The sequence below is a fragment of the Cervus canadensis genome, chromosome 22 (genome assembly GCF_019320065.1).
Source record: "Cervus canadensis isolate Bull #8, Minnesota chromosome 22, ASM1932006v1, whole genome shotgun sequence".
Classification (NCBI taxonomy): Eukaryota; Metazoa; Chordata; class Mammalia; order Artiodactyla; family Cervidae; genus Cervus; species Cervus canadensis.
This window is the reverse complement of record NC_057407.1, coordinates 51,466,049-51,478,652: the sequence shown is the minus strand read 5'-3', so window position 1 is coordinate 51,478,652 and position 12,604 is coordinate 51,466,049. Positions and strand designations below refer to the sequence as shown.

At 38.7% G+C, this 12,604-nt stretch overlaps 1 protein-coding gene across 7 annotated transcripts in view; it reads left to right on the top strand.

The window, feature by feature from the left end:
* FBXL2 (F-box and leucine rich repeat protein 2) overlaps positions 1-12,604 on the top strand; it is a 117,647-nt gene that overhangs the window by 82,766 nt on the left and 22,277 nt on the right. For 3 of the 7 annotated variants that reach the window (XR_006264708.1, XM_043443494.1, XM_043443498.1), the window contains one exon: positions 1,620-1,714. The exons of the other annotated variants lie outside the window; for them this stretch is intronic. Coding sequence is in view for 1 of the 3 variants with exons in the window: in XM_043443494.1 (XP_043299429.1) it covers positions 1,620-1,714 (95 nt within the window). In the remaining 2 variants the exon portion in view is untranslated. Of the gene's footprint in view, positions 1-1,619; positions 1,715-12,604 lie in introns of those variants that run through there. 7 annotated transcript variants of the gene reach the window in all.

Sequence of the window (12,604 nt, the reverse complement as noted above, 5' to 3'; positions counted from 1 at the left end):
CCCAGGAGAGCTCGTCTGAGTCAGAAGGTCTGTGAGCCAGCAGAGCCAGTGTGTGAATTCCAGTCTGAAAGCTGGCAGGTTCGAGACCCAGGAGGAGTTGATGTTTCAGCCCAGGTCCAAAGGCCAGAAAAGAGCAAAGTCTGGCTCAGCCATCAGGCAGGATTTCTCTCTTAGTCAGCGCTTTTTGCTTTGTTCACCCCTGCTGGGGAGGACAATCTGCTTTACTCAGCCTGCTATTCAGATGCTAATCTCATCCAGAAGCCCTCACAGACAACACCCAGAGTGATGTTTGGCCAGGTCACAGGCTGGCTGTCTGTCCCAGTCCTGTTGACCATAAAATTAATCATCGTGAGTTCACCCCTTGTCAACGTGCACCCACAGGCATGTCCATAAACCATACTTGTCTCCACATAAAGACAGTATGAACTCGTGATTCCACCTAATGTGATTCAGCTATCCAGTGTACAATCAAAAATACACTTAAGCCCCTCCTCAGAAGAGGAGGTAGAGTCCTAGAGTGTCATTCTTCTTGACACTCCGTGCCTTCAGTACTTGAATGCAGAATTGAAGGAACTTAAATACTATGACATAAAGTCAGTACATCTTATATCACACAGAAAGGGGATAAGGGAGGAAAGAAAGAAATACGTTTGTTCTGTACACACACATTCATAACAAAATAGGGAGAAAGTACAACAGTTATAGTCCTAATCTCTCTAACTGGTCATGTGGTCAGAGTTGGCACTTAGAACTACCTTCTACCACACATTCTGTATTCTCCTTGTCTTCAGCCCCTCAGCTGGTTGTGGTTCCTCACTTGGTGGAGTGACCCAAACGGCCATTCCCAAAGCCATGAACAGTCCTCTTTGGACTGGCTTCAGTTTCCCGTTGACTTTAATCCTAGGGCATATTAATACTGAGAGACATCCCAAGGGATTTCCTGTATTTCAGACATTCTCTTCCTTAGTTCATGGAAGAGTAGTCTGCACAGTTATTGTGAATATTAAATGAGCCTTAACAGATACAAGAAAGTAATAAAATCATGCCTGAAAAAGTGGAAGTGCTTAGTCAGTGTTCTCATATATCTGCCAAAGTTACCTTTTCAAAAGCAAATGTGTTTAAATAGGGGATTGCTGAGAAGAAGAGGCTAGCTTTTACAATGCATTTTCATATTTTGAGAGTGGTACTGTTTAGCTTAAATAGATTTTCTTTTTTTTTTTTAAGCAACATTGTTTTAGATCTCTGCCCAGCAGCCAGTGTTGCCATAGCAGACCTCAAAAAGCCTTAGAATTTGTGGAGTAGCCGTGAGCCCTGGCAAGGGGAGGCCTACCTCCAGAGTCGAGACATTCAAAGAGTAGTGTGTGATTTTTAAAAAAGACTTAATGTTTTTTTTTTTAGTTGTTTCGTTTTTTAAAAAAAGACTTAATGTTTTAATTGAAAACATTTTTTTAGTGCTTGCAGTCCCTTTATACACAAGGAGCAGAAGTGGAGTGTTGGAAGAATGTTCTAAAATATCGTCTATTACACCTGGAAATACATATTTAGTTCCTATACTTCAGGTTATTTTGCTGTTAGATAAGCAGCATGAATAAGATTTTTTCCAACTTTCTCCATTGAAGGGTCGAGTGGTGGAAAACATCTCAAAGCGATGTGGTGGGTTCCTGAGGAAGCTGAGCTTGCGGGGGTGTATTGGCGTTGGAGATTCCTCCTTGAAGTAAGTCAGTCCACTGTGCCTCAGTCTGTCATGGCAGCTTTTAGCTGGCGTTCTCATCAGCAAAAATAAGCCAAGCATATGACTTGCTTTTCTTCTGTTGGCATCTTCCTGTGTAACTTGCATAGAGTAATGAGAACATGACGATTTTGGAGCCAGCAGGCCTGAACGAGAAACCGAGAGCTCCAGTGTGGTCATAGCTGTGGCCGCGGGACAGGTTGCTTCACTTTGCTGTCAGCTCTGTCTTCTGTAAGAGGAGGCAGTTACAGCTCCTTCCTGGGAATGTCACGGGTGTCACAGGAAGTAACATGTACACAGTCCCAGGCACATAATCATACTATATCAGTTCACCTCTTCGTCACTTTCCCATCTTCGTAGGTGCCTTCTCATAATCACGGCTACCTTGTTGTGTAAATTACACTAATTAACAAAATAATTCTTTCAAAAAATTCTTTACCATAACCTGGGATTTTGCTTACCCGTAATGGGATATGGTTATCACATTCACTTCGTTCTCATTAGCAATATACCCCATCCAGCCAAATGCTTGCCCACCTCTTCCTGGATAGCCATTATTAATTGGAAATGTTATTACTCCACTGTTAAGGGCATGTGCTTTGAGCTTTTTTTGAGATAGGACATAATTAAACCTGTATGTCTTTACCCTTGTGGCCTCTAGTGTTGTTTGAGGTTGGCTAAATTAGGACACACACACTGCCCCTTAGAATCTTGGAATGGTCTTTGCCTCTTGGAAACTTAACCATACCAGCATGATCAATCACAGACCTCCAGTGAGAATGTACAGTGTGTAGTGATTGCAAATACTGGAATTTGTAATTGGAACATCTGCTGCACCATTGCTAAGAAAATCAATTCATGATATCTTCTAAGGATCAAAACACTCCGTCTGTGTTATGGAACACAGAGGTGGTTTTGTTTTTTTTTAAATAAAAAAATTCAGATCATCAGAAAAATTTTCTGCTTCTTCAAAAGCTTTGTAAATCAGTGGAATAGATTGAGTCTGTTTTAACAGGAAGCTTAAATGTACCAAATAGGTCCTAAGATAACTTATACCAGAAAACATAAATCTGATAGTGGTTCCACTGAAGAAACTAAAATAAATGTGAAGATGTGGATTGGCAGTGGGGACTGTCAAACACATTCTCCTTTGGGCACTTGGAATAGAGCCGTGGGTAACAAAACTATCCGGTAAGGCTAAGAATGTCACTGGTTTACCATGAATTTTAGAGCAGAAACCTGTGTCAGTATCTATATAAATTTTTAACACTTGAGGCCAGATTACTGTGAGAAACAATGATAAACATAATCAAAGAATCATGACTGGAGAAGAATTTCCTTACGGCGTCAGTGTTGGGTTGTAATCGCCTAGAACCAGTCTTGGCCCCTGTCCTACCCTTGCACGTGTATTCTCGTTGTGGTGCGAGGGGTGCGATTTGTTTACAGTTGTTGATTGAGCTTGTGCTATACCAAGTACTGATTTAAGCACTGGAAATACAGTAGTAATTAGATTGAAATTCGATTCTAATGGGTCTTGCATATATGTTCTCTGTAACTCCTGCTCTATCCTTAGATATGAAATCCTGTTGATTTTAAATATTGAGATTTAATTGAGCTGTAATGAACTGTGCATCTTTAAAGTATACAATTTGATATAGTTTAGATTATGAATATACCCGTGAAACTAACATTGTAGTCAAGATAATGAATGTGTTCGTGTCCCACAGAATTTTCCTCATGTGCCTTCGTCATCACTCCCTTCCTCCCACCCCTTCTTTACTTCATCTCTGCTTTCTGTCACTGTAGGTTAGCTTGCTTTTTCTAAAATTTTATATGTACCTGCATACAGCATGTACTCCTTTTTGCCTGGCTTCTATAACTTAACATGATTGTTTTTGAGAGTCACTCATGTTATGTGTGTCAGTAATTTTTCATTCCTTTTTATTGATAGGTAGTGGTCCACTGTATGGCATATAATGCAGTTTATTCATTCATCTGTTTATGGACATTTGGGTTTTTCCAATTTTCACCCGTTACACATAAAGCTGTTATAGAGGTTTTTGTGCAAGATGCATGCCATCATTTTTCTTAGGAGTAGAATGGAGTAGATCATTTGATAGGTGTGTGGTTCACTTTTTAAGAAACTTGCAAAATGTTTCTCGAAAAATTGTACCATTTTACATTCCCACCGGAAGTGTGTGATGCTTCCAGTTCCTGTAAGTCTTTGCCAATACTTGGTGGATCAGTCTTTGTCATTTTAGTCATTCCTGTGGATGTGAACAGTGGTATCTCATTGTGGTTTTAGTTTGCATTTCCCTAATGACTAATGCTGTTAAGTGTCTTTTTATGTGATTTTTGCTATCCATTTATTTTCTTTGCTGAAATGTCTGTTCTAATATTTGGTTGGATGGTTGTTTTGCCTTTTTTTTCTTTTCTTCGTTATATTGTTTATTGTCTTACCACTGGATTTTGAGAGTTCTTAATATGTTCTGAATATAAATCCCTTATCAGATATGTTTTGCAAATTTTTTTTCCCCGTCTGTGGCTGACCTTTGTGTTCTTTTAACTGTCTTTTGAAGTTTTTCATTTTGAGGTAGTTCAGTTTATCAGTATTTTTCTTATGAATCATGTTTTTGTTATTACATATGAGATCTTTGCCTAACTCAAGGCCATAAAGGTTTTCTCATATGTTTCTAGAAGTTTTGTAGTTTAGACCTGTGATCCATTTTGACTTGTTTTTTGTGTATGGTGTGAGGTGTAGGTTGATAACTCATTTTTTTTGGTCTGTGACATTCAGTTCTTAGCACCATATGTTGAAATGACCTCCCATTTCCCACCAAATTGCCTCTTACAGTTTTGTTAAAAATTATTTGTCCAAATAATTATGGAACTATTTCTGTACTCTCAGTATTTTCCATTGGTCGAATTGTCTCTCTTTACAGTAGACCACACTGTCTTGATAACTGTAGCTTTATAATGAGTCTTGAAATCTGGCTTGATTAGTCCTTGAACTTAACTATCTTTCAAACCTGTTTTAGCTATACTAGGTTAGTTGCATTTCCATATAAATTATGGAACCATCTTGTCAATTTCTACAAAAAAGCTTGCTGGGATCCTGATTAAGATGATGGTGAATCCATAGATCAATTTGCAGATACTTGACATCTTAGAAGTATTAAGCCTTTGAACTCATAAGCCTGGCTTATCTCTCCTTATATTTAGGTGTTTTTTAGATTTCCCTCAGTGTGCTGTGGAGTTTTCAATGTACAAATTGTGCACATCTTTTGTCATATGTCTCCATAAGTGTTATGAAATATTATTGTAAATGACATTTTAAATTCAAATTTTGATCGTTCATTGTTGGTAAATAGAAATATAATTGGTTTTTAAAAATGTTTTCCTGTTTTTTAAAAAAAATTTGTTTACTTATTTGGCTACACTGGATCTTAGTTGAAGTGTGTGGGATCTGTTAGTTGCCATATGTTACAAGTTACAAGTCACGCCACCATGTAGGACCTAGTTCTCAAATGACCAGGGCTTGAACTCCAGCCCTCTGCATTGGGAACATGGAGTCTTAGCCACTACACCACCAGGGAAGTCCTCAAAATATGATTGATTTTTGTACATTAATCTTTCATCCTGCAACTTGAATAGACTCACATTAGTTTTAGTAGCTTTCTTTGTTGATTACTTCAGATTTTCTTTGTAGACAGTCATGTTGCCTATAAATGAAGATGGTTTTTTTTTCTTTTTTGGGCTCTTTTTATTTTTATTTTATTTATTTTATTTTATTTTTTTTTCACAATTTCTACTTTTATTGCCTAATTAGATTTTATTTCCATCTGGACAGCTTACTTTTTATTGGTGCATGACGATATGATTTGTTTTTTGTTTTTCCTTCTGAACCCTGGATGAAAAGAAAACTCAGTTCTGGGAGGGACTGTCAGATAAGGGTACAGAATATGGTGAAATGGTGCTCGGTATCCTCAAAAAAATTAGCAAAATCAATCCTAGAAGATCCCTTATTTGCCCTCTTGCTAGTTAATAAATAGACTGCTGGGGAAAGGGAGGAATAGATTCAAGGGCAAAGAAGGGTCCAGATGGGATGAGGAAAGCAGGGACAGGCGTGTCTACCCCACTCTCTCCTGCTCTCACTTACACCTATCCTCTAAATAAAGTAGTAGTAGACTTTACTGCTACTGCTAAGTCACTTCAGTCATGTCCGACTCTGTGCGACCCCATCCCTGGGATTCTCCAGGCAAGAACACTGGAGTGGGTTGCCATTTCCTTTTCCAATGCATAAAAGTGAAAAGTGAAAGTGAAGTCGCTCAGTCACGTCTGACTCTTCGCGACCCCATGGACTGCAGCCTACCAGGCTCCTCCGTCCATGGGATTTTCCAGGCAAGAGTACTGGAGTGGGGTGCCATTGCCTTCTCCGTAGGATCTTTTTAAAAAAAGATTATTTATTTATGGCTGCGCTGGGTCTTTGTTGCTACATGCAGCTTTTCTCTAGTTGCAGAGAGTGGGGGCTACTCTTCTTTGCAGTCCCCAGGCTTCTCGTTGCAGTGGCTTCTCTTGTTGTGGAGCACAGGCCCTAGGGCATGCAGGCTTCAATACTTGCGGTGCATCGGCTCAGTAGTTGTGGCTTGCAGGCTCTGGAGCGCTGGCTCAGTAGTTGTAGCGCCTAGACTTCTTTGCTCCGTGGCATGTGGGATCTTCCTGGACCAGGGATCGAACCTTTGTCCCCTGCATTGGTAGGTGAATTTGAAAATAATTTTTCTTGTTTTCAATCATTGCATTTTCTTTTTTTTTAAATTTTATTGGATTATAATTGATTTATAGTTTTGTGTTAGTTTCAAGTGTGTGGGAAAGTGATTCAGTTATACCTACATTCATTCATTTTCAGATTCTTTACCCATATGAGGTATTAAAGAATGAGTAGAATTCTGTATGTTATACAGCAATTCTTACTGGTTATCTATTTTATATATAGTAGTGTGTGTTAATCCTAAGCTTCTACTTTATCCCTCTCTCCCACATTTCCCTTTTGGTAACCATAACTTTGTTTTTGAAATCTGTGAGTCTTTCTGTTTTGTAAATAAGTTCATTTGTATCCTTTTTTTTTTAAGTTGGATTCTATAAATGAGTGGTAACATACAATATTTGTCTTTATGTTACTTCATTAGTATGATAATCTGTAAGCCCATCCATGTTGCTGCAAATGGCATTATTTTGTTCTTTTTTATGGCTGAGTAATATTCCGTTGTATACATGCACTGCATTTTCTTTATTCCGTTGTCAGTGGACATTTAAGTTGCTTCCATGTCTGGGCTATTGTAAATAGCGCTGTGATGCACACTGGGGTCCATGTATCTTTTCAAATTATGGTTTGCCTGAACACAGACCGGGAGTAGGATTGTTGAGTCACATGGTAGCTCAGTTTTTAGCTTTTAAGGAACCTCCACACTCACCTCCTATAGTAGTTGTACTAGTTTGTATTCCCAGAATCAACAGTGTAGATTCCCTTTTCTCCATACCCTCTCCAGCATTTATTGTTTGTAGACTTTGTTGATACTGGCCATTCTGACCAGTGTGAGGTGATACCTTGTAGTTTTGATTTACATTTCTCTGATGGTTAGTGATCCAAAGATGAAATTGCCAACATCTGTTGGATCTTAGAAAAAGCAAGAGAGTTCCAGAAAAACATCTACTTCTGCTTTATTGACTATGCCAAAGCCTTTGACTGTGCGGATCACAGCAAACTGGAAATTTCTTCAAGAGATGGGAATACCAGACCACTTGACCTGCCTCCTGAGAAATCTGTGTGCAGGTCAAGAAGCAACAGTTAGAACTGGACATGAAACAACAGACTGGTTCCAAATTGGGAAAGGAGTCCGTCAAGGCTGTATATTGTCACCCTGCTTACTTAACTTACATGCAGAGTACATCATGAGAAACGGGCTGGATGAAGCACAAGCTGGAATCAAGATTGCTGGGAGAAATATCAATAACCTCAGATATGCAGGTGACACCATCCTTATGGCAGAAAATGAAGAACTGAAGAGCCTCTTGATGAAAGTGAAAGAGGGGACTGAAAAAGTTGGCTTGAAACTCAACATTCAGAAAACTAATATCATGGCATCCAGTTCCATCACTTCATGGCAGGCAGATGGGGAAACAATGGAAACAGTGACAGACTTTATTTTGGGGGCTCCAAAATCACTGTAGATGGTGACTGCAGCCATGAAAGTAAAAGACATTTGCTCCTTGGAAAAAAAGTTATGACCAACCTAGACAGTGTATTGAAAAGTAGAGACATTACTTTGTCGACAAAGGTCTGTCTAGTCAAAGCAATGGTTTTTCGAGTGGTCATGTATGGATGTGAGAGTTGGACCATAAAGAAAGCTAAGCACCGAAGAATTGATGCTTTTGAACTGTGGTGTTAGAAAAGACTCTTGAGTCCCTTGGACTGTAAGGAGATCCAACCAGTCCATCCTAAAGGAAATAAGTCCTGAATACTCATTGGAAGGTCTGATGCTGAAACTCCAATACTTTAGCCACCTGATGCAAAGAACTGACTCATTGGAAAAGACCTTGATGCTGAGAAAGGCTGAAGGCAGAAAGAGAATGGGACGACAGAGGATGAGATGGCTGGATGGCATCACTGACTTGATGGACATGAGTTTGAGCAAGCTCTAGGAGTTGGTGAAGGACAGGAAAGCCTGGCATGCTGCAATCCATGGGGTCACAGAGATGGACACAACTGAGCAACTGAACTGACTGACTGATGGTTAGCGATGTTGAGCATCTTTTCATGTGCTTATTGGTCATCTATATGTCTTTGGAGAAACGTCTGTTAAGGTCTTCTGCCCGTTTCTTGATTGGGTTGTTTGTTTTTTGTTGTTGAGTTATATGAGCTGTTTGTATAATTTGGAGATTAAGCCCTTGTTGGTCACATCATTTGCAAATATTTTCTCCCATTCCTTAGGTTGTCTTTTCCTTTTTTTTTTAATTTTAATTTTTAAATAATGGCTTTCTTTGCTATGCCAAAGCGTGGATGTTTGATTCAGTTCTGTTTATCTTTGTTTTTATTTCTATTGGCTTGGGAGACTAACCTGAGAAAAACATTTAGGTCAGAAAATGTTTTTCCTGTGCTTTTGGCAAGGATTTTTATGGTGTCATGTCTTATATTTATGTCTTTAAGCCGTTTTGAGTTTATTTTTGTGCATGGCGGGAGGGTGTGTTCTGACTTTATTGATTTACATGTAGCTGCAAACTTACCCAACACCCCTGAAGAGACTTTGCCCATTTTATATTCTTGCCTCCTTTATTGAAAATTAATTGACCATCAGTTCGGTTCAGTCACTTAGTCATGTCCGACTCTTTGCGACCCCATGGACTGCAGCACACCAGGCCTCCCTGTCCATCACCAACTCATGGAGTTTACTCAGACTCATGTCCGTTGAGTCAGTAATGCCATCCAGCCATCTCATCTTCTGTCGTCCCCTTCTCCTCTCACCTTCAATCTTTCCCAGCATCAAGGTCTTTTCCAGTGAGTCAGTTATTTGCATCAGGTGGCTAAAGTATTGGAGTTTCAGCTTTAGCATCAGTCCTTCCAATGAATATTCAGGACTCATTTCCTTTAGGATGGACTGGTTGGATTGCCTTGCAGTCCAAGGGACTCTCAAGAGTCTTCTCCAACACCACAGTTCAAAAGCATCAATTCTTCGGCGCTCATCTTTCTTTATAGTCCAATTCACACATCCACACGTGACTACTGGAAAAACCGTAGCTTTGACTAGATGGACTTTTGTCAGCAAAGTAATATCTCTGCTTTTTAATATGCTGTCTAGGTTGGTCATAGCTTTTCTTCCAAGGAGCAAGCATCTATTACTTTCATGGCTGCAATCACCATCTACAGTGATTTTGGAGCCCCCCAAAATAAAGTCTGTCACCATTTCCACTGTTTCCCCATCTATCTGCCATGAAGAGATGGGACCAGGTGCCATGATCTTAAGTTTTCTGAATGTTGAGTTTTCAACCAGCTTTTTCTCTCTCCTCTTTCACTTTCATCAAGAGGCTCTTTAGTTCTTCATTCTCTGCCGTAAGTGTGGTGTCATCTGTATATCTGAGGTTATTTATATTTCTCCCGGCAATTTTGATTCCAGCTTGTGGTTCATCCAGTCCAGCATTTCTCATGATGTACTCATATAGAGGTTAAATAAGTAGGGTGACAATATACAGCCTTGACGTACTCCTTTCCCAATTTGGAACCAGTCTGTTGTTCCATGTCCAGTTCTAACTGTTGCTTCTTGACCTGCACACAGATTTCTCAGGAGGCAGGTCAGGTGGTCTGGTATTCCCATCTCTTGAAGAAATTTCCACAGTTTGTTGTGATCCGCACAGTCAAAGGGTTTGGCATAGTCAGTAAAGCAGAAGTAGATGTTGACCATGGGTGTGTGGATTTATTTCTGTGCTCTCTGTTCCATTGATCCATATGTCTGTTTCTATACCATGGTGTTTTCTTTAGTGTAGCTTTGTAGTATTGTCCGAAATCTGGTGCCTCCTACTTTGATTTTATAATTCTGCTTTGGAAATTCTGGTTGTTTTATTCTTCCATATGTATTTTCAGATTATTCTAGGTCTGTGAAAAATGTCATGGATCATTTGATAGTGATTGCATTAAATCTGTAGATTGTTTTGGGTTGTATGGCCATTTTAACAATATCCTAATCCCAGAACATGAGATGGCTTTCATTTCTCATAGGTCTTCTCCAGCACCACAATTTGAAAGCATCAATTCTTTGGCACTCTGCCTTCTTTATGGACCAACTCTAAATCTTAAAGTTCTCTGTACATAGTATCATGTCATCTGCAGGTAGTGTTTTACCTCTTCCTTTCCAAATTGGTTACTTTTATTTCTTTCTCTTGTCTGATTGCTGAGGCTAGGATTTCCATTAATATGTTGAATAGAAGTGGTGAGAATGGATATCCTTGTCTTGTTCCAGATTTTAACAGGAAGGCTTTCAACTTTTCTACTGTTGAGTATTATGTTGGCTGTTGGTTTGTCATAAATGGTGAGAGTTTTATCATGAATGGATGTTGAATTTTGTCAAATGCTTGTTCCTTATTTCTTGAGATGATCCTTGGGTTTTTTATTTTTCTTTTGTTAGTGATGTGTATTACATTGATTGATTTGTGTGTATGTTGAGCCATCCTTATGAACTGGGGATGAATCCCACTTGGTCATGACGTATGATTTTTTTTTTTATATGTTGAATTGGTTTGCTAATATTTTGTTGAGGATTTTTACATCTATATTCATCAACAGTATTGTCCTGTAATTTTCTTTAATGGTGGTATCTTTGGTTTTGGTATCAGGGTGATGGGCTTGCCTTGGTAGCTTAGCAGTAAAGAATCTGCCCTCAATGTAAGAGATGGGGGTTCGATCCCTGGCTTGGGAAGATCCCCTGGAGAAGAAAATGACAACTACTCCATTATTCTTGCCTGGGAAATCCCATGGACAGAGGAGCCCGTCAGGCTGCAGTCCAGGGGGTCACAAAGAGTCAGACACCATTTATCTACTAAACTACAACAATCAGGGTGATGGTGGCTTCATAGCATTTCTTTGGAGTTCCCTTCTCCTAAATCTTTTGGAACAGTGTAAGAAGAAATGTGTAAGTTCTTTGTATGTTTGGTAGAATTCACCTGTGAAGCCGTCTGGTCTTCCCCTTTTCTTTGTAGGGGGTTTTAAAATTACAGATTCTATTTCACTCCTAGTGATGAGTCTGTTCAAATGATTTCTTTTGGATTCTGTTTTGGTATGCTGTAAGTTTCTAGAAAGTCGTCCATTTCTTCTTGGTTTTATTGATTTTTTCCCTGCTGTTTTTTTAATCTCTACTTTATTTCCTCCCTGATCTTTATTATTTCTGTCCTCCTGAACTTAGGTTTTTTTGTTCTTCTTTTTCTAATTTTTTTAGGTGGTCAGTTAGGTTGTTTGTTAGAGATTTTCCATCTTTGAGGAATGCCTGTATCACTATGAACTTTGCTCTAAGAACTGGTTTTGCTACATCTCATAGAGTTTTATATGGTTGTGTTTTCATTGTTGTTTGTCTCAAGGTATTTTTAATTTCCCTTTTGGTTTCCTCATTGATTCATTGGTTTTTTAGTAGAGCGTTGTTTAGTCTTCATGTAATCGTTGGTTTTTTTTTAAATTTCTTTTTTTGTGGTTGATTTCTTTTCCTTTTTTTTTTTTTTTTGAGGTTAATTTGTGCTTTTATTTGCCAGTGTAATTTAACTACAGTGGCCTGCAAACATTTTTGGTCTAAAAAAAAATACATTTTATATCAGTCCAACAAAAACACATGTATATGTGTGTATAACATGTATATGTATGTAAAAGTGAAATAAAAATTTTGCCAAAAATGTCTACCCTGAGTGTTAATTCTTTTTGAGACTTTTTTTTTTTAAACAGTTTTAGGTTTATAGCAAAATTGACAGAAAGGTACAGAAATTCCCCATATACTCTTGACCCTCACTTGCATAACCATTATTAACAGGGTGGTACTTTTTTTTTTTTAAACCAAGGATGAACTATATCGACCCATCATACCCACCAGAGTGCGCAGTTCTCCTTCGTGCTAGCTTTAATGAAGTGTATAGTGCTGTGTGTTCTGTTTTAGACAGAAATATGATGTCGGACATCCATCACTATAATGTCATTCAAAGTATTTTCACTGCTCATAAAAACTTAAACACTCTGTGGGTTTATCTTCTCTCTCCCAAACTCCTGGCAACCATTGATCTTTTTATTGTCTCCATAGTTTTGCCTTTTCCAGAATGGCTTACAGCTGGAGTCTGTTTTTATGTTTTTCT